Here is a 21,614-nt window from a genome sequence, read left to right as displayed (position 1 = left end):
GTGTTAGGGAGTGTTCTAATTTCATTCTTTTACATGTAGCTGTCCAGTTTTCCCAGCACCACTTATTGAAGAGGCTGTCTTTTCTTCACTGTATATTCTTTCCTCCTTTAACAAAGATAAGGTGACCATATGTGCGTGGGTTTATCTCTGGGCTTTCTATCCTGTTCCACTGAAGTTTGCTAATATTCTGCTGAGGATTTTTGCATCTGTATTCATCAAAGATATTGGCTTCTGATTTTCTTTTTTTTTGTAGTGTCTTTGTCTGGTTTTGGTTTCAGGGTAATGGTGGCCTTGTAGAATGAGTTTGAGAGTGTTCCTTTCTCTTCAGTTTTTTGGAATAGTTTGAGAAGGATAGGTATAAGTTCTTTATATGCTTGGTAGAATTCCCCAGTGAAGCCGTCTGGTCCTGGACTTTTGCAGGGACGTTTTTTTGTTTGTGTGTTTGTTTTAAAGCTTTGCTTATCTGCTGGTGCCTGACTTACGTCCTCCCCTATGTGACAGAGGATGTCACAAGCCTGCATCTGACATTAATTAATTAATTTATTTTTGCTGTGTTGGGTCTTCGTTTCTGTGTGAGGGCTTTCTCTAGTTGTGGCAAGCGGGGGCCACTCTTCATCGCGGTGTGCAGGCCTCTCACTATCGCAGCCTCTCTTGTTGCAGAGCACAGGCTCCAGACGCGCAGGCTCAGCAGCCATGGCTCACGGGCCCAGCCGCTCTGCAGCATGTGGGATCCTCCCAGACCAGGGCTTGAACCCATGTCCCCTGCACTAGCAGGCAGATTCTCAACCACTGCGCCACCAGGGAAGCCCATTGCAGGGAGTTTTTATCATTACAGATTCTATTTCACTTCTAGTGATTGGTCTGTTCAAATTGTTGGTTTCTTCTTGACTCAGTCTTGGCAGGCTGAATATTTCTAGAAATTTGTCCATTTCTTCTGGGTTGTCCAATTTGTTGCCATATAACATTACTTGTCATTTTTTCCCATTCTCTTCAACTTATGTTTTGATTAATTTTGTCCCTTAACTAATTCATATCTCCAACCACTTAATGTTTACAATGCATGTTGGAACTGAATGTCTTACTAGACAGCTTATTAGGTATAGGTAAACGTTTAACATAGCACTGTAGTTTGGGAGCATGCAGTATGGTTATAGATTAATGTTGACAAAGTACTAAGAGCTGGGGCCTGGATGGGGAAACAAGACAGCACTCCCCTTGCCATGGGCTATTTGTCACACAAAAATAATGGCAACATTTATGGAGTGTTTACTGTGTGTCGGGTATGTCATTTAACCATCAGAAGAACCTGTAAGGCAGATACTGTAATCATCTTAATTTTACAGAGGAGGGCTGTGAGACCCAGAGCGGTTACTTAATGTGAGTTCTCACTGGCAGAACTAAGACTCCAATCCAGACAATGGGGCTCCAGAGCCGGCAGTCCTCACCCCAGCACTGTAAGGTCCTTGAGTTGCCATCTAAAAACCGGGACCTCCCTGGAGCCACAGTGGGGCAAGTCGTCCTGTATTAGCCGCCTGAAGCAGATGGGAGTTGAGTGTGAGGTGCCCACCTGGACTGGCTCATTTCTTCCCCGTTCTGGACATCACCAAGTTTCCAGTTACTCTCTTATCTTAAACCACAGTTTGTCCTCTCATAAGGTAAATTACTTAGTGATTTGAGAACCCACTCCCCCGTTCTCTCACTCCTTTATTCTGTTCCCATCCAGGCACTGACCTCTCTCCCATCTGCCTGATGGTTTGGAATTTTTGAGCCAGGAATTCTTAGAGCTTTGCTGAAATGACACAGGAGTGGTTTGGGGCTTCAGAAGTCGCTTTGTCTTGTCCCACTGCACCCAAGGAGAGAAAAATTTCTGAAGGGAAAATCATCTTTTATTTCCCTACAGTCAGCTCTGTCGCAGCATGCCCTCATCTTCACAGAATAACGTTAATTTTAGGGTCCAGCCTTTCACAATGAAGATGAGAAAACTAAGACCCAGAGATCTCCCAAAGGTAATTTCTTCCTCTGTTCCTGCACTGTCTAGTATGGTAGCCATGAGCCACAGATGGCTGTTTAAATTTAAATAACATGAGAGACTTCCCTGTTGGTGCAGTGGTTAAGAATCCACCTGTCAATGCAGGGGACACGGGTTCGAGCCCTTGTCCGGGAAGATCCCACATGCTGCAGAGCAACTAAGCCCGTGCAACAGAACTACTGAGCCTGTGCTCTAGAGCCCGCGAACCGCAACTACTGAGCCCACGAGCCACAACTACTGAGCCCGCGTGCCTAAAGCCCATGCTCTGCAACGAGAAGCCACCGCAACAAGAAGCCCGTGCACCGCAATGAAAAGTAGTCCCCAGTCACCACAACTAGAGAAAGCCGGCGCACAGCAACGAAGACCCAACGCAGCCAAAAATTAATTAGTTAAAAAAATAAACATGAGAAATCTAATTCCTCAGATGTACTAGCCACACTGTAAGCACTTAATAGCCACCTGTGGCTAATGGCTACCACACCTGACAGTGCTGCTCTACGAAGCTGTTGCCTCAGGATACTGAGCGGTGGGTGTGTCTGCCGGCCCTTCCCAGCTCCCGTGGCACTGGTCTGCAGAGTCCCTGCAGCCTCCAAGTTTTCTCTGCAGGGTTGCCAGACCTTCCGAGTTATCTCCAGAATGGCACTTATGACTAACAGAGCAGCAGGAGTTTGAAGGCGCTGGATTTCTGTGTATCTGGGAATAGCTAGCGATCCTAAATGGAACTGCAGACCCACAGGGTGAGTATCAGGCACACAAGGTAAGGGTTCAGAATGGCCGGGGCTGCTTTCAGGCTTGTTCTACCGCAACAGCAGCAGAGGGTGGCCTCCCCGCCTCCTGGGGTTGGAGAAGGTCCTGGGTGGACCTGCACTTGGGCATCAGGCGGGTCTGAGTTTGAAGCCTGGCACTGTGACCTTGTTCCCATAATGTAAGCCGAGTTCAGCTCCAAAATCCTATTTAAAGAGGGGATAGTGATATGTATTACAGTGCCTTGTTGTTAGGACAAAACGATAATGTCATCAGCACACACCAAGCACCCAGTAACAGTGGGTGTGGCTCCGTTTGCTGGAATCATTGCTTATCTCCAGATTGGCTGCAAGGAATACCACTTAAATAATGGTCTCAGCACCATCAGTAGCCTCCACGCCCAGCAGTCTTGGAGGAACGGCAAATCAGAGGGGAGCACTTAGCCAACTGTCTGCTTCGTGTGGCCCATGACAAGATTAATAAGCCAGTAAGGCAGCAATATTCTTCCTATGAATTCCTTAGGCTTTTCATGAGGTTTATTGGCTGGTGGAGGTATATGTGTTATTGTCATCTATTATTCTACTTAAGGCCTTGAGTAATAGCTTAATAATTAGTAACCTCTTTGGATCCACATGAGCTCAGCGCTTTGCGTAATTCACTTTTTCTACAATTTGGGGAAAAGCATATGAAACAAGTCATTAAGGTCGTGATTACCAACCTGGACTTTGTGACCTCCCTGGGTATTTCCAGGGGATCTCAAAAGGGATTAGAAAATTCTCAAATCAAAATTTAATTTTCATTCACTTTAATTTTTTTTTTAAATGGCACTTTGAGGACAGGAGGAAGTCACAAAGTCCACAAACCCATGAAGTGTCTGCTCTAAAAGGCTGGAAATTACTGCACTGTTTAATCACCTCTCACAGTAAATGTCTCATAACAAAGGCCTGCAGAGTTTGATCTCATTCATTACAGAGTGAAGGACTTTTATTTGTTTGGTCACATCTTTATCATTTAAGAAATACTTAAAAATGGTATTTATTTTTATTTCAACATGTCAACTGTGCATTTCCAAAACAGCAGGCTTTTCAGGGGAATAAATCAGAACTGTAAACACAAGACACAGTAGAAGTTTTTTGACTTCTTACAGTCAGTTTCACAAATCCACATACTGTACATTCATAGGTGAGGTTCAGCCCGTCACCCATTTCTTTACTTCTATAATTACATAAGCATAATAAATACATCTGATTTTTAAAGGTCACTTAAAATGAGTCATGATAATTTACAGTACAGTACATTTCAGTTCAAGTGCAAAAATAACTATTTGCTTAATTCTATTTCTTCCCGTTATTTTGTTTTTAAGCTGTGTTCTGTGGTGAAGCTAGATATCCCAGTGTAGACTCTCTTCTTCTAGATGCAGTGGTGGGCAGAAGTATTGTATCGTGGAGAAGCCCTCACTTTATAATTGGTCCTGCCTAATCAGAGTCAGAGAGTAAGGTGAGTTGCTCATTTTTTAACTCTGTTCTTTTCTTTCCTCTCTCCTGTACTCATCCACAGTATTGTACACACTATGTAATTGACCTTCCTTCAGCTAAAGCAATGTTCCCTTGTCCACAGCCCTCCCCCAAGGCTTCCTATAACCTCAGCTTTCATTTTTAGCAGCAAGCTTTATGCATGAGTCACCCGGCCATTGTCGACTGTAGCTGTAATATTTACAGTAGCATGCCCGTATCTGAACTGTCCAGTGTCTGACTATGTCTTCATGGGAAAGAATATACTGAGATCTGTTTCTTTAGTCATTGGAAAGTGTACTTACTTCTTATTTCTGTCTTTTCCATTCCTGGTTTCCTATTCACCACCTTTTCCCCTCACCAAAAACAAAACAAAAAAACTGAACCAGTATGTAATTTTTAAAATTGTATCCCTTCCCCAGGCACTTAAATCTTATACTGTTATTTGTAAGTAGTACTTCTTAATTAAAGAAACCCTTAGGAATTCAGTGATTTTGTGTGTTTGTTTTAGTCCATCAGCTAATTAAAGCCCAAATCACTATAAAGTTGTAAATAGTGATAGAGGCTATTTACAGTATCAATATATTTAGTAAACCCTTGTCTATCAAGCCACAGGATACTAAGTTGGTTGATTTATTTCAAATAAATATTCCCTCCTCTGGTCTTAAAGCCCATTTAAAACAAAAGGCATTTTAAAGCTCGGCCTAGCTTGCAGTAGTCAGTAACAGCTTTTGCCACTCAAAGAATTGACTATTTTCATTATACACCATACCCATATAAAAATATATTTGCTTAGAGATATGCCAAGTTTCTGATGAAACTTTTTCCTTTTTTTTTTAAACAAAAGCATAGATGCCACTAACTTTTATCTGGTTACTTTTAAAATATCTCTTAAATTTTTTTAAATTGTTCTCTTTAAGAGAAACAAAATTATAGATGTATTCTGTTTCTTCCCAGTTTGCATTAAGAACCAAATAATTAGGATAAATAATCAGAAGAGGGAAATTATATCAGCATTCACCTTGAAACACTTTCTTTCCCTCCACTCATTTAGTGTAACTGCTGGTTTCGACTCTTGCTGCCCTGGCAGAGAAGTCCTGTAGTCCTTAACCTACCAATCCAAGAACTGAAAGTCCTCACTGAAATCCCTTTTCCTTCTGTGACTCCAGTGGGACTACGGAAGTTGACCTATTTCTGCCAATATGTACTGTAGCTTCTATACGTGTGAGTGTGTGTGTGTATTTCTGCGTTGATGAGTTCAGGTGTTCAGCAGCGTATGTGGTGCTGTGCTCCTCAAGGTGCCCCCTCTGTGCTGGCAGAGGAGCCCAGTTCCATGCAGGGTGTGAGATGAGCAGGACCCCTCAGTGTCCCCCAGAGGCAGGCTGAGCCTCCTGGTCCTCAGTCTCCTCCCTGCGCGGGTCTACACCGGGGTGAGTGGGGCTGCTCTGCGTCTGAGATGCTGCTGCTTGAGGGGACGGCTGGCTTCTCAATGGGTCAGAGGGAGCCTCACATGGTCCAGGCCGGGCTCCACCAGTGGGAGAAGTTTCCCGATCCTCACTGGTCCCCTGGAAGGAAAAAATAGGAGGTGCCCCATGGTCAATGCTAGCAAACTTTTTATATGCTTTCAAGTAAGATATACGAAACATGGGGAGATCATCCTGAAGTAACCACTTCAGGAAACAAGTAACAGGAATAAGGATAGAATGTCTTACCTTTCATCTCCTTTCCTACGTGCAACTGTCCAAGCCGCATGAAAAACACAGACACTATAAGCAGACGTATCTTGTGGATAAAGGAACGTTACTACCAACATGCCTGTTACTCCTAGGAGAACAATTTACATCAGCACATATTTACTGGGCCCCCACCAGCCACTGTGGCAAGTCACTGGGCAAGCGGCACAGAACGGGAACTCAGTCCACTTGCTAAGACCAGAGAATTCAAGGCTGGAAGGCACCTTGTCCAACAGGAAGTGAGGAAGGCATCCTCAGCCTCGGAGACAGGGCCAGGAAAAGAAGGTCCTGAAATTGAGTCCTGATGTATAGTTGGGATTTTAAAGTACACACTAAAAGTTGATTTCTAAAAATCAGGAAACAAACATTTCTTTTTTAATGGATTTTTCTCTAAATTAGTACCCATCACTTCAAAGAGCTGAGCACCAAAAAAGAAAAAAAAAAAGTTCTATTTCTATAATTAATTCTAAACTGTAAAAGAAAAAATATTAGTATAATGACTTCTTCATAAGAGTAGCTAAGCCATACCAGCCAGTTTTTATTAATCTTAATATACCAGAAAAAATGTTAATGATACTTAAGCCTAATAGGCTTCTGTGAAAACAAGGGTGAGTATCCAAAGTAATGAAAACACTGCCATTCAGGCAGAACTCATCTTTCCTCCTGCATCACCTCCTTGCTTCACATCCTTTATATGCTCCTCCTACCCTGATATCTTCCTTGACTTGTGAGCAGAGGATTTGTGTGAGTTTATTATCTTGATAAGCCAATAGGATCATACATGGACTAGAATGCATTATGGTTATCAGCGAAGAATCAGATTTGGTTTAAATTAGAGAAATATTACGTCAGTTTACAAAATTGTGATAAATTTAATTACGGTAGTTCAAATTAAGGAAATTACTCAAACTACTCTTAAAGTCTTTCCCCTTTATTTTTTTTCCTCCTGGGTCCTCTGAAGCTACTCTAGATATGGAGCTGACATGATTCATCAAGTGAAAGGGAGTGATTAATAAAAACACAGGGAAGTAGCCTCATTACTTTGGCCAAACTGTTCACAGAAGTCACGCTTAAACATTTTCCAAAAGTATTATATAGCTTCAGTTACAATTACCTACAGTGTTTTTATCCATGCGATTCGATGCTACTCAGGAGAGACCACACCTCTAGGGATGAGAAAAACCACTTTTTATCTTTCAGGTGAGCCCGCTAGCAAAACCACATTTCCACTGCGTTAGGTATCCTGTCAGACCCATTTAGTGGCTCAGAGTATTACTTAATTGATCAGATATTTATTGAGGTCCTATTATATAGAATGTCCCCATTAGAATTTTTAAATTACAGATTAATATATAATTCACCAAGGCAAGAACCATATATCCATACTGTAACTAATGTCCACCAAAACAGACATTTCAAAGAAATATATAAAATCAGAATGGATTCATTTTCTTTCTTTCAAGAGGTACTGTCTTCTCTGTGAGGCCTTCCAGAACCGCATAAGACAGAATTTTCCCTCTATGGAACCTTGTATACACCTCTATAATATACTTGTCACAAAGCACTGAAGTTATTTGTCTGCATGTCCGTGTCCCCCACCACACCTCCCATAAATCTTCTTGAATGACTAACTGAATAGCTGAAACAACTGAGCCTGCTTAAGGCAAGGCAGCAGAGGAACTTTTTACCTGTAAAGGCTGTATCTCAGAAGCACGGTTGTCTCTTGTCAGCTGCATCATCTCTTTAATTTGGTAGAGTGCGTAAACAAAGGTCACCCAGGGAGAGGAACTGACACCCCAGGCTGGCTTGTTCACATCCTCCTGTTCTTCCTGGTGCTTGGTTTTCTTGGGTGGAAGTCTGGGCTCAACGCGTGGCAGAACATCTTCTGTCTGTTGCTGGACCAAGTCGATGGTTGCTATGGGAACAGGACTAGAAGGAACAGGAATCCTTTCTGCCAGCATTGTCTTGTCTGGAGAGAAAGCCATGTTTAAATCATTTTTCAGAGTTTTTACATATTTAAACAGATGTATGTATGTATGTATAAATAAATAATAAAAACTGAACAAATGGACAACCTCCATAAGCCCGTTCTAGTATGCTTGGGAATGTTGATAAGTTGCCGTGTACCAAGGGCGGCTTCTCTACTTGGCGCAAGTACTGAGCAAATGAATGTGATGTTTACATTCCAGGGTCTCCTTACAGGGCTTAATAGACATTAACTTATATTTATTTATGAAATGTATTGGTTCAGTTAACGTATATAACATCTGTGGGGTATAGATTATAGTGAATGTTGCCTTAGGCCCATTTACGGGATTGAGATTTTAAAGATAAACATCAAAATAGGAAAAATCACACAGTAGCTGCCTTTATTGGCCTTTTACTGAAGGCATGGACTAAGCTGCATAAGAGATACGATCTAGTTAGGATTATAAAAGAACAAGAATAAAAAAGTCAGTACTGGTCTTTCTTTCTGAGTAACTTGTTGGAATTAAAATCTGTCTCGGGGGTTTCTGTAACAAGTTAGTTTTTCTCTTAACAGAAGCACTTCGGGTACTTGAGGCAAATGCTCCTCAAAGGACAGGACACCATAGAAGATGAGCCCTGTTCCAGGACCCAAGAGCTGAGAAAGAATTTTTTTTTTCTGCTTTATAACAAATTTAATCAGTTATACATATACATATGTTCCCATATCCCCTCCCTTTTGCATCTCCCTCCCACCCAAGAATATTCGTTTTAATGGCTGGCCTTCTTCATTGAAAAAAAAAAAAGTTGATTCCCCCCAAAAGTTGAAAGCTTGTTCTCATCAACACATTATATTGGATATAACCTTCCTTCTGTATAATACTTTTAAGAAGGCCATGCCTAATTAAGGGAGAACTTCAAATTTAAGGTTTAGACATTTTTATCAAATGAAGGTAAAAGCACAGAGATTAATACCACTTCCTACCCCTAATAGTAAAATTACTGTATAATCCTATATATATTTGATTTAAATTTTAAATCTCTTTAGAATACCAGAGAAATTTAAAACCAGTACTTTCCCCAGTACCTTGTACCATAAAACAAAACAAAAGCAAGCTGCCTAAAACAACCAGTATTTTTTTCAACATAGCAAGTGGCTTCTCTCCAGCAATGGTGCACGAGTTCACTGATATACCCCTGAGAAAATCTAGCCATGCAGGTCTGTGGTACACTCTGATTCCACCTCTGGGTTTCTGAGGGGTACGTGTAGAATTCCCCATGGCTTCAACCTTTAGAACCGTTAAGGAACAATGAACATGCTTACCTTCTTGCTCATCTGGCACTGCCAGCCACTGGATCAGGGCAAAGAGCAGGAGGATCACCAGGCAGGCCATGCCAATTCCTCGGAAGGTTGCAGCAGCCCCTGTGGAAACAAACAGCACTCTGTAGGGGTAATTCCCGGAAAGACAGGTAGCCCTCATCCAAAACTGTCAATGTTCTAACGTTCAGGGCAAAGGCAGCAGAGCAAAGAATGGCAAATGGCCATTAGCTTCATATAGTAGGAAAAGCACAGGTCTGGGCAGGTGTCAAGAGATCCAAGGGCTGGTGCTGGATATCTGTCATTGATCAAATTTTAAAACTGCATTTATAAAATAAAGGACTGTCTCCGAGTGCCTTTTTAAAATTCAGCGGTGCTCTCTTCATAAAGACCATTTACCTAACTATATATTAAACAACCTTATTGATCTGTAATTAGAACAGCCGAGCTCAAGTAGTGCTATAAGTTCAGACATCTCTGAGCCCACCTTCTAGGGACCTGAATAATCACGATTCCTAGAGCAGAATCATGCCATCTCCATCTCAGCCCCGCCCTTGGATTTCCAATAAGGGAGATCTGACAGGGCAGACAGACTGTTATCACAGATGCAGCGACATTACTGAAGCCAGCATATAGTTAGATTTTTTTGGTTCAAAATCTCCTGATGGAATAACAATGCTGAACTCTCTTTCCTCTGGCATTATTATCAGCAGGTTTAGGGTACTTTACTTCAAACCCAAAGCACATGTGATTATTCATTTGTTTGGCTCCTTTGAGGTATCTGAGTAGCATCGCATTAAGCTGTCAGAGAAGAGTGCATGGTTACAAGCTGGCTCTAATCATCTTAACTACTGAAGCATGCTGCTCTTCAATTCTGACTACCATGAAAGCTAGAAAGAGAATATATGAACAATGGAGTTTAGCTTCTGGCAATCGTCAGTAATAATTTGAGTGTTTATTGAGGGGTTGCTAAAAAAACTTGTAAGTTTTCATCAAAGAAGAAAGGGAAAAAGAGAAAACCATTCTTACCAAAATAATTGACTAACACGCCTCCGATCATGGCTCCACAACCTCTCCCCAGACCCAGATGAAGGCCCTGCAGGATGCCCTGAGCAGACGTCCTCAGCTCTGGGGGAACCGCAGCGCTGAGATAAGAAATGCAGGCTGCCCAGATGGCCGCGTGTGTCACCCCTGGAGAGGAGGAGAAGTGGGCAGGGCGACGGATCAGCACTGCTTACATTACTACTCTTATGGAACATGAGTTATTGACTTAACTAGATATATACATATATATATATATATATATATATACACACACACACATACATACATACATACATACATACATACATACATACCTAATAAAGATTTTGTGGTAAAATATACATAACAAAATTTATCCTTTAAACATTTTTAAGTGTATGGTTCAGTGTCTTTAAGTACATTCACAGTGTTGTGCAACCATCACTACCATCCATCTCCAGAATTTTTTTATCATCCCAAACTGGAATTCAGCACCCATTAAACAATACTATCTCCAGGCCCTGAGAAACACCATTTACCTTCTGTCTCTATGAACATGACTGCTCTGGGTACCTCATATAAGTGGAATCATGCAGTATTTGTCCTTTGGTGTCTGGCTTATTTCACTTAGCACAATGTCTTCAGAGTTCATCCATGTTGTAGCACGTGCCAGAATTTCCTTTTTAAGGCTAAAGGATATGTAGCCTTGTAACTTTGTTTAGCCATTCATCTGTTAATGGACATTTGGGCGGTTTCCACCTTTTGGCTATTGTGAATGCTGCTGCTGTGAACACTAATGTGCAAGTATCTGAGTCCCCGCTGTCAGTTCTTTTGGGTATATACCTAAAAGTGGAATTACTAGGTCATATGGTAATAATATATTTAATACTTGGAGGGACTGTTTTCCACAGTAGCTGCACCATTTTACATTACTACTAGAAATGCACAAGAGTTCCCATTTTTCCACATCTCACCAGATGTTATTTTGTGTTTTTTTATAATAGCAATCCTAATGGGTATGAAGTGGTATCTCATTGTGCTTTTGATTTGCATTCCCTAATGGCTAGTGATATTGATCATCTTTTTATGTGTTTTTTGGCCATTTGTAAATCTTCTTTAGAGAAAGTCTTTTGTCCATTTTCAAATTGGGTTGTTTGGGTTTTTTGCTGTTGAGTTGTCAGAGTTCCTTATATATTTTGGATATTGACCTCTTACTGGGTACCTATTTTGACATTAAGAACAGTTATATAGATCAACGGAACAGAATAGACCCCAGAAATAAACCCATGCATGTACAGTCAATCAATCTACAACAAAGGAGGCAAGAATATACAGTGGAGAGAAGACAGTCTCTTCAACAAGTGGTATTGGGAAAGCTGGACAGCTACGTGTAAATCAGTGAAACTAGAACACTCCCTCATGTCATATACAAAAAATAAACTCAAAATGGTTTAAAGACCTAAATGTAAGACATGATACCATAAAGTTCCTATAAGAGAATATAGGCAAAACATTCTCAGACATAAATCATAGCAATATTTTCTTAGATCAGTCTCCCAAGGCAAAAGAAAAAGCAAAAATAAACAAATGGGACTTGATCAAACTTAAAAGGTTTTGCACAGCAAAGGAAACCATCAACAAAATGATAAGACAATCTAAGAAATGGGAGAAAATATTTGTAAATGAGGCAGCCAACAAGGAGTTAATATCCAAAATATATAAACAGCTCATACAACTCAATATCATAAAAACAAGCCAATCAAAATACGGGCAGAAGACCTAAATAGAAATTTCTCCAAAGAAGACATACAGATGGCCAACATGCACATGAAAAGATGCTCATCACTGCTAATTATCAGAGAAATGCAAATCAAAACCACAATGAAGTATCACCTCACATGGGTCAGAATGGCCATCGTGAAAAAGTCTGGAGAGGGTGTGGAGTAGAGGGAACCCTCCTACACTGTTGGTGGGAATGTAAATTGATGCAGCCACTATGGAGAACAGTATGGCGTTTCCTTTAAAAGCTAAAAATAGAGGTACCAATCTCACTCCTGGGTATATATCCGGAAAAAATTCTAATTTGAAAAGGTACGTGCACCCCAATGTTCATAGCAGCACTATTTACAATAGCCAAGACACGAAAGCAACCCAAGTGCCCATCAACAGATGATTGGCTTAAGAAGATGTGGTATATATATATATATATATATATACACACACACACACACATACACACAGTGGAATACTACTCAGCCATAAAAAAGAATGAAATATTACCATTTGCAGCAACATGTATGGACCTAGAAATATTATACTTAGTGAAGTAAATCAGACAAAGACAAATACTATACAGTGTCACTTATATGTGGAATCTAAAAAATAATACAAATGAATCTATATACAAACCAGAAACAGACTACATGGAAAACAAACATGGTTACCATAAGCGAGAGGGAGGGCAGGAGGGGTGACAAATTAGGAGTATGGGATTAACAGATACTAACTACTATACATAAGTAGATAAGCAACAAGGATTTACTTATAGCATAGGAAATTATATTCAGTATCTTATAACAACATAATGGAATATAATCTGAAAAAAATATAACTGAATCACTTTGCTGTAATCTGAAACTAACACAGTATTGTAAATCAACTGTACTTCACTTTTAAAAGATTATTTCCAATTTTTTCCATTATAATTAGCGCTATGATTAACATTTTTGGAGATACAGCTTTTTTTTTTTTTTTTTTTTTTTTTTTTTTGCGGTACGCGGGCCTCTCACTGTTGTGGCCTCTCCCGTTGCGGAGCACAGGCTCCGGACACGCAGGCTCAGCGGCCATGGCTCACGGGCCCAGCCGCTCCGCGGCATGCGGGATCCTCCCGGACCGGGGCAGGAACCCGTGTCACCTGCATCGGCAGGCGGACTCTTAACCACTGCACCACCAGGGAAGCCCTGGAGATACAGCTTTTTACATATCTTATTTACATTGGCTATAATTCTACAAGTGGGGTTAATGATTCAAAGAATATAATTTTTTTTGCCTTTTAATATACAGCTCCAATTTATTTTCCAAGGGTGTACAGACTATTTACAATGCCTCATTACCAGTTTCATTACATCTGCACCATTTGTTGGCAGGGAGGGGAGGGTAAAGATAACAGGTGAAAGAAAATTTGATCATTATTTTAATGTACAGCAACTGTGCATTGTATGAATTTAAATCTTTACTAGAGCACTGCTTTAAGTGTAATAGGAAGAGGGACTTCCTTGGTGGTCCAGTGGTAAAGAATCCACCTTCCAATGCAGGGGACGTGGGTTCGATCCCTGGTTGGGGAACGAAGATCCCACATGCTGCGGGGCAACTGAGCCCATGTGCCACAACTATTGAACTCGCACACCCCAATGAGAGAGCCCACGTGCCACAAACTGCAGAGCCCACATGCCCTGGAGCCCGCGTGCCACAACTAGAGAGAGAAAACCTGCATGCCACAACTAGAGAGAAACCCGAGGAGACTGCATGCCATAACGAAAAAGATCCCACATGCCTCAACAAAGATCCTGTATGCCACAACTCAGACCCAATGCAGCCAAAAAACTAATAAGGAAAATAAATGTAATAGGAAGATATTGTCACAACAGGTTTTATAGATAGCTGGAAAGGATTAAGAGATCATCTGGTTCTGCCTAGATTAAGTCTTGGACTTGCTTCCTGAAAAATAATCTCATTTGGAGATAATCTCAGAAACTCTTAACCTATGTTTTGGAAAATTAAACTGAAAGATTAATATTCATTTAAGATTTAATCTGACATTAGTCTGCTTCTGGCCCAAATGGAATAACAGGGACTGGATTTACTTCCTTCTTGAAACAACAAACAACTGGACAAAATATATGAAACAATAGTTCCCAAGACACTGGACATCACCAACAAGGACAGTGATCTCAGAGATACGGGAAACAATGAGGCGCTCCGGCTTACTGTCTGGTCAGAGTTTGAAAGCTGCAGGGCACAGAGGGGGAACCAGTGAGTTGAAGAGATGCAGCTGACAGTCTGGGGAGACCAAGGCAGCTGGAGCTCCAGGTCAGAGTACCAGAGAGGAGAGAGTTTCACAGAAACTCCAGAGATGTGCAGATGGTTTCCCCCAATATTCAGCAGAGTACTGATGAGCAAGAGCGTGTATAGAAACTACCCAAAGCCAGGGAAAGAACCGCCCAAAAGCATTACAGAAAGCATTCCTCAGAACCCATCCAGGGCTGGGAATAATACCTGTTTCCACCAGCCAAACTGGAAAAACTCGTGATTCCTGGGATTGGTACAGTACTCAAAAGGGTCTTGTGTTAGTATTATGAAAGTTAGCCCTAGTTTAAACACTGCTCTGGTACCATCTAAGTAATGTTAATTAAAAGTAAGACTCAAAAGGATCACACTAGTTCCAAGTAATCTAGGTGTGTCCCAGAACAAAGCTCAAGAATATTTGTAGGAATACAAAACTATCCAGCACCTAACAAGGTAAAATTCACAATGTCAGACATATAATCAAATTACCAGGATGATTTTACTTAAGTAGATCCATAATAGAATAAACACTATTTTCACTGGGTATATTAGATTATATGCCCTATAGTAAACTGAGAAATATCAAAATAATTTTTCTTATATGTTTCAGTAATAATTTCAAGTAGGCTGTTTTTTAACTAGAAAGATGGAAGAGGAAGTATGCACACTTAAGTTCCACAGAATTCAAATGAAGTATTTACTTTATCTGACAAAACAATTGCAGTACCTTAGATAATGCCAGCCTTCTCAGAATTGAATAATGCCTGGATAGAGTCTTAACTGTAAATGCTGACACAGTAGTACACAATTAAAATATTATATATTTTAGAGAATAGATTATTAAAGATGCTAACTCCATTTCTTTTCAGATATGCATAGTTTTTCATTAACACTAAGGAAAAAACTCAAAAATATTATGAGAAATAAAATGAAATTTATTCAACATTAATTAGATTCAATAGTAACATCCAGCATAGATTTTGGAAATTATTTCTTAAAGATGAATCATCAAAGACCTGAAACCACATCAAATGGTTGTCAATTAACTTTAATGGTGATGCCAAGTCTATTGTTATGTGTATGTTTGACCAATGAATTACAGGATTTACAAGTAGACAAAGATGGGTCTATGTATTTATGTGACCAAAACAGTAACAAATATATTTTTGCTATAATTCTAGATCAAATATAATTCTAGCAGTTATTCTCTTAAATGTGAAGGCTTGGACACACACAAAATCTTCCAATAATAGGGTTTCTTTTTTTTTTTTTTAATTCTAAGGGTTTTCTAAACCTTTGAGTCTTCTAAGATAATTAAAGCATTTTCCAGCAGGATGACTTAAATTAGGATACTTTTAAACTATTGTTAAAATTTGTTGGCTGGTATTAAGTGGCAGTTATAAAAGATTCTCTGTAGTTAGAATTCCAGAGTTTCCTCGTTGCTTTTTTGGGACTGATTAGATCATTGGAAACAACATTCTTTAAAGCAACTCAGGGCATTAACTGAAGGGAAAAATAGTAAAGCATTCAGTAAAAAATTTTTTCTCTGGTACTAAAAGCAGACGAATGAAAGCCATTTGGCTTGTATGTTCCAACATTTTCCAAGGTAGATGTAGAATTAAAATTGGTTTCTCTGAAACCTTTATTTCAAAATATCATGTAAATAGAAGAATCCATATTACTTCCTAGAAAAGAATTAGCAAATGTAAATCCACAAGAAGGGATTGGGTTGATAACAATACCTTGTATACAAATGACAATTGTGGAGTTTTGGTTCTTGTTCTTAAACTTGAAAATGCAACCTAGTAATCATGTTAATAATCTGAAGCTCTTGCCAATATTTTTACTACACTTGTGTTCTGGTCCTCTATAATAAAGCAATCTAGAAATCTAAAAAAAAAAATTCCACCATTTTCCGTATTTGTAAAATTGTATTTTAGGTATTAAACAACTTTCCTTTAAAATTTAGAGGGTAAAAGATATCATAAGCAGAAAAAAGAAAATGTTTCTACTTCTTTCCCTTTTATTAGAGAACCGTGAAAAAGGAGTAGGTGATTATTCTCTACATGATGAAATAAATAAGCAAATGTATTGTGTCACTGGGAAATGTGTTTACCCTAGAGCTATACCTTTTTTTAATTTTTTTTTGCGGTACGCAGGCCTTTCACTGTTGTGGCCTCTCCCGTTGAGGCGCACAGGCTCCGGACACGCAGGCTCAGCGGCCATGGCTCAGGAGCCCAGCTGCTCCGCGGCGTGTGGGATTTTCCCGGGGCACGAACCCGTGTCCCCTGCATCAGCAGGCGGACTCTCAACCACTGCGCCACCAGGGAAGCCCTAGAGCTATACCTTTTTAAACCTTTTAGTATGAGGTAACTAAGTTGGTGGATCAAACAGTAAGAATAAAAGGATGTTAACCCCGTGACTGACACTTGTAACAAAGGCACATGATTTGACTCTCCTTGCAATATGTTATTAACTCTTCCTTGGCTACTTGTTACAAAACTACTGATAATTTTGAGTGGCAATTCAACACCATATGTTAACTGACAACAAATAACGCTGGAAGACCTCGTAGGTCATGGAAACTGAGCTTCTCAGTCCTTTCTTACCTTTACTGGAGTCCCTCGGGATTACCTTCCAGGCTAACAGAAACTCAGAGATATTTTCACACCACCTACTGCCAAGACCTTAACTGTCTGTGAATACACTACATTTGAATAACCTAGAACCATTAGAAATAATTATGATTAACATTTAATTTCTCTCATTAATAACGTTATTATAGCAGCTTACTCTACCAGGAGCTGTGCTACGTATTTTACAAAGATTATCTCCTTTATTCTTCCTAGTAATAGGTACCATTTTTTTCTTCATTTTCCAAAAAGGTACAGAGAGATTAAAAGTGCCTTGTTCAAAGTGACACAGACAACAGGGTAGTGGAACAGGATTTGAACCCAGGGTGTCTAAGCTCGGAACTTCAGTGCTTAAGTACTATACTATACATCCTCATAACCACTGTTAAAAGTATTCTATAATAAATGTAATCATCTAATTTGAGAGGTTTTCTTGATAATATCAAACATGCCCAATAATCTATCAATTTTTTTAAAATGTACATTCTTACTACCTTCTTCCCCTCCCTCCTAAAAGAGTTCACATCACACATAATATCAAGTTTTTTATATGCCCCAAGTAACTCTTTATCTTATAATATTCAACATTCTTTTTATTTATTTATTTATTTTTATTAGTTTCTGCTTTATAACAAAGTGAATCAGTCATACATATACATCTGTTCCCACATCCCTTCCCTCTTGCATCTCCCTCCCTCCCACCCTCCCTATCCCACCCCTCTAGGTGGTCACAAAGCACCAAGCTGATCTCCCTGTGCTATGCGGCTGCTTCCCACTAGCTATCTACCTTACGTTTGGTAGTGTATATATGTCCATGCCTCTCTCTCACTTTGTCACAGCTTACCCTTCCCCCTCCCCATATCCTCAAGTCCATTCTCCAGTAGGTATGTGTCTTTATTCCTGTTTTACCCCTAGGTTCTTCATGACATTTTTTTTTCTTAAATTCCATATATATGTTAGCATATGCTATTTGTCTTTCTCTTTCTGACTTACTTCACTCTGTATGACAGACTCTAGGTCTATCCACCTCATTACAAATAGCTCAGTTTCGTTTCTTTTTATGGCTGTGTAATATTCCATTGTATATATGTGCCACATCTTCTTTATCCATTCATCCGATGATGGACACTTAGGTTGTTTCCATCTCCGGGCTATTGTGAATAGAGCTGCAATGAACATTTTGGTACATGTCTCTTTTTGAATTATGGTTTTCTCAGGGTATATGCCTAGTATTGGGACTGCTGGGTCATATGGTAGTTCTATTGTTAGTTTTTTAAGGAACCTCCATACCTGATCCTGCAACATGAATTTCAAGATTGTTCAGTCTTGGCCCACAAGAATGCTCTATTGCAATACATGGCATGTATTGATATGAACAAGAAAATATCCTTTCTTCCCAAGAAGACAGCTGCTTTTTGTACAGTGCTGCTTGGCTTGGGGAAATCACATCATAATGTCTGGGAGGGGTGAGAACTGATGCGGTATCGGGGAACTAGTCTTGTTTTGTTTTGTTTTTCTTGCTCTGCCGCTGACTTGTGCTTACTGAACGAAACATACATATCCCTTTAGCAGTGGCACACTAAATCAGTTGTGACAAACCTTTTCCATTGACCAAAGCATACATTTCAATTAGCTCAGTGTACCTCTCAAATGCTGAGATTAAAAAAAGTTTCTGAAAGATCAACCTGGTAAAAACCAGTAAGAGACTACTCTTCAAAAAACAACACAAGAAAACAAAAACCAAACCAAAGCAAAAACAAACCCTCCACTGGGCAGGCAATAAAAGGAGTCAGTATTGGTTAAGGTAATGCTCCTGCTGTAAGAGAGAAACCTCAGAATCTTAGTGGTTTCACCCATGAGATGTTTTCTTTTCTTGCCCATATAAAGTCCAATGGTCAAGGGACAGGAAGAGTAGCAGCTCTGCTTCACATAGTCATTCAGGGACCCAGGCTGCAGGGACTCTGTCTTCTTCCTCACATGGTTACCCTGGGCACCGATATCCAGCAGAGGACGGAGGAGAGGATGGCACATGGAAAAGTTTATGGGCTGGGTTTAGAAGTGACACGTCATTCCTGCTTACATTCCACTGGGCAGAATCAGTCATATGCTCATACCTAACTGCAAGGAAGGCTAGGAAGTGGAGTCCAGTGTGTGTCCATGAAGAAAAGGAAATAGCAGGTGAACAACACGCCGGTATCTCTGCCAAAGTCAGGGCCACCAACAGCGGTGGACCTTCCAAAAAGAGTAGAGGACCCCACAAAGAGCAGGGGACCTGGCAGAAGCTTCATGAACCTTCCTGTGTCGCATGAAAGAGACTTTATATATGACACGCAACAATCAGCACTTCCACGCCCGCCCATGTGCAGCACTGCAAAGAATCTCCTGCATTCATTCACTCAACAGTCCTCACTGAGCACCCAGACCACGTGCCGGAGCCCTTGCTCTGCACTGAGACTGTGACAATATACAGAACACGTGTTTAACCACCACAGAGCTTATAGTCTGGTGGGTGGAAGCGGGCAGGATTTACCTGAAGGAGGAGCAGACTGAGCTCCTTGAGGAGAACAAACATACTAGGACCTGGCACAGGGCTTGACACGTAACAGCCGCTGAGCAAAAGAGAGCTGAAATGAAACTGAGCAGGCAGTGGCCTGCGGGCTGGGATATGGGGAAGAAAGCACTTGTGGATAACAGGTACCCTGGGTAACAATGGAGAAAACTTCCAACTCCCACATATGAGTAAAAATGGAAAGAAGAAATGAAGTTTCTATAAGCTTCACTTTGCAAGGTAAAAAAAGAAAGACATGTAAGTTGCTTTAAGAAAAAAATGTCTATAACTGATACAACAATGTTTTGGGGGCCTTCGTGAATTTTACATGCTGGCGTTATACCCTTGGCATACCTTAAAACAGGTCTTAGGAGACTGCCACCCCAAACTGCCTGTGTTTAAGGTCAAGACTTAACAACACTATATACTATATGCCCAATGTCTCCTCATAGCAAGCCACACATGAGAACTGCTTTTACAGCAAAGCCAGTAAAAATTTCACTTCCCCAAAGATAACTTTCAAAACACTGTACACTGACTAGTCATTTATGGCCAGGCTTTCATGCATAATTGCAATGTAACCTCTTAGGGTAGAATCTTCTAAGTTACATTTCCCCTGGTCCTGATTTTTATTATAACTTTTTATTTTACTTTTATTGCATGTTATTTAACATTTATTGAAGGCTAACTATGTGCCAGGTAATATGCTATATACTTTGCATAGAATAGTTTATTTAATACTCATATTAGCCTATTCTGTAGCACAAAAGTCTCAGAGGCTTAAAGTGATTAAGCAGCTTGCCTAAAGGACACAGAGCTTATAGGTAGGGGAGCTGGAATACAAGATAGTCTAATTCAAGCCTGAGCACTTTATGGTTTCCAGCTTACTGCATATTTTGGTAAGCTGTCTCAAATAATTTGTAGAATGAGGTGGGGACATAAGTTAAGTAAATGATTAAAACACACTGCTGTTTTTACAAATGTGCAATGGATGGCAGGATGGTATCCTAAGGAAAAAGCTAACATATTAAAGATTTAACTTTTAAATTTAGTTTTCAGCTTTCCTTCACATATTTATAAGCTTCTGAGATAGAACTTCCTCTATTATTCAAAAGCTTTAATAATTAGAAAATATCAACTATAGTACATTTTGCAGGGGACTGTGAAGTCAAACAACAAGCATTTACAGTATATCTTCCTGTGTGCATGCTTCTTTGGAGAATTCAAAAACTGTAAGGTGTGGTCTTTGCACTTAAGGGTTAAAACTAAGTCAGAAAGTAAAACTAGTATTTGTTAAATAAAATAATTGGGTAACAATCAAGTGCTAAACTGTGTAATACAGTCCATAACTCTGAGACCAATTCAGAAAAGGAAGAGCTAAGTGTCAGATGCAGTTTGCCAGAAAAGGATTCTTGCAGCAGAAGATATTTAAAATGAATTCTGAAGGGACAAAATAATGTCTATTTTTAAGAGATTGTATAAGAACTTTTAGTAACTGTAAAGCATGGGAATGATAAAGAATGAAACTGCTCTATTACAATTTATGACTATTCTGATTAAAAATTAACTTTAGCAGTAACATCAATGACATCCGTATGCCAATTTATTCACTGAAATACTAAACTTAGAGCATTTTGTCTATCTTATATATTCATGTGACAAGCTACTTGTGTTTTAAGGGTTAAGTCAGACAGAAAATTTCCAATATGGATGATAACGGCCTGGAATCACGGCTAGAATTTCCACTGTCAGATAATGGCTTCATTGTAATGCTGTCATAATTTCTCCATGTTCTTCCAGAACATGAGAGGAAGGAAAACATGATTCTCACTCAGCTGAGTAGGCATACTAAATAAGAGAGTAAAGCTTCATAAATGTCAGTTCAAGCCTTCCTACTGGTGACATTAAAAAACTATCTTTTGGGGGCTTCCCTGGTGGTGCAGTGGTTGAGAGTCCGCCTGCCGATGTAGGGGACACGGTTCGTGCCCCAGTCTGGGGGGGTCCCACATGCCGTGGAGCGGCTGGGCCCGTGAGCCATGGCCGCT

The 21,614-nt window shown here is 40.0% G+C and overlaps 1 protein-coding gene across 1 annotated transcript in view; it reads right to left on the bottom strand.

The window, feature by feature from the left end:
* Positions 1-2,683: 2,683 nt before the first annotated feature.
* The window catches only part of MFSD6 (major facilitator superfamily domain containing 6), a 70,347-nt gene continuing 51,416 nt past the window's right edge, over positions 2,684-21,614 (bottom strand). The window contains exons 4-7 of the mRNA XM_081242319.1: positions 10,330-10,491; positions 9,307-9,405; positions 7,706-7,986; positions 2,684-5,849 (exon numbers count right to left, since the gene is read on the bottom strand). Coding sequence (XP_081098445.1) covers positions 5,646-5,849; positions 7,706-7,986; positions 9,307-9,405; positions 10,330-10,491 — 746 coding nt within the window. The 3' untranslated portion in view covers positions 2,684-5,645. The remainder of the gene's footprint in view (positions 5,850-7,705; positions 7,987-9,306; positions 9,406-10,329; positions 10,492-21,614) is intronic.

This window comes from Mesoplodon bidens (assembly GCF_964165515.1).
Source record: "Mesoplodon bidens genome assembly, chromosome: 8".
Lineage (NCBI taxonomy): Eukaryota > Metazoa > Chordata > Mammalia > Artiodactyla > Ziphiidae > Mesoplodon > Mesoplodon bidens.
This window is presented reverse-complemented; position numbering and strand designations above follow the sequence as displayed.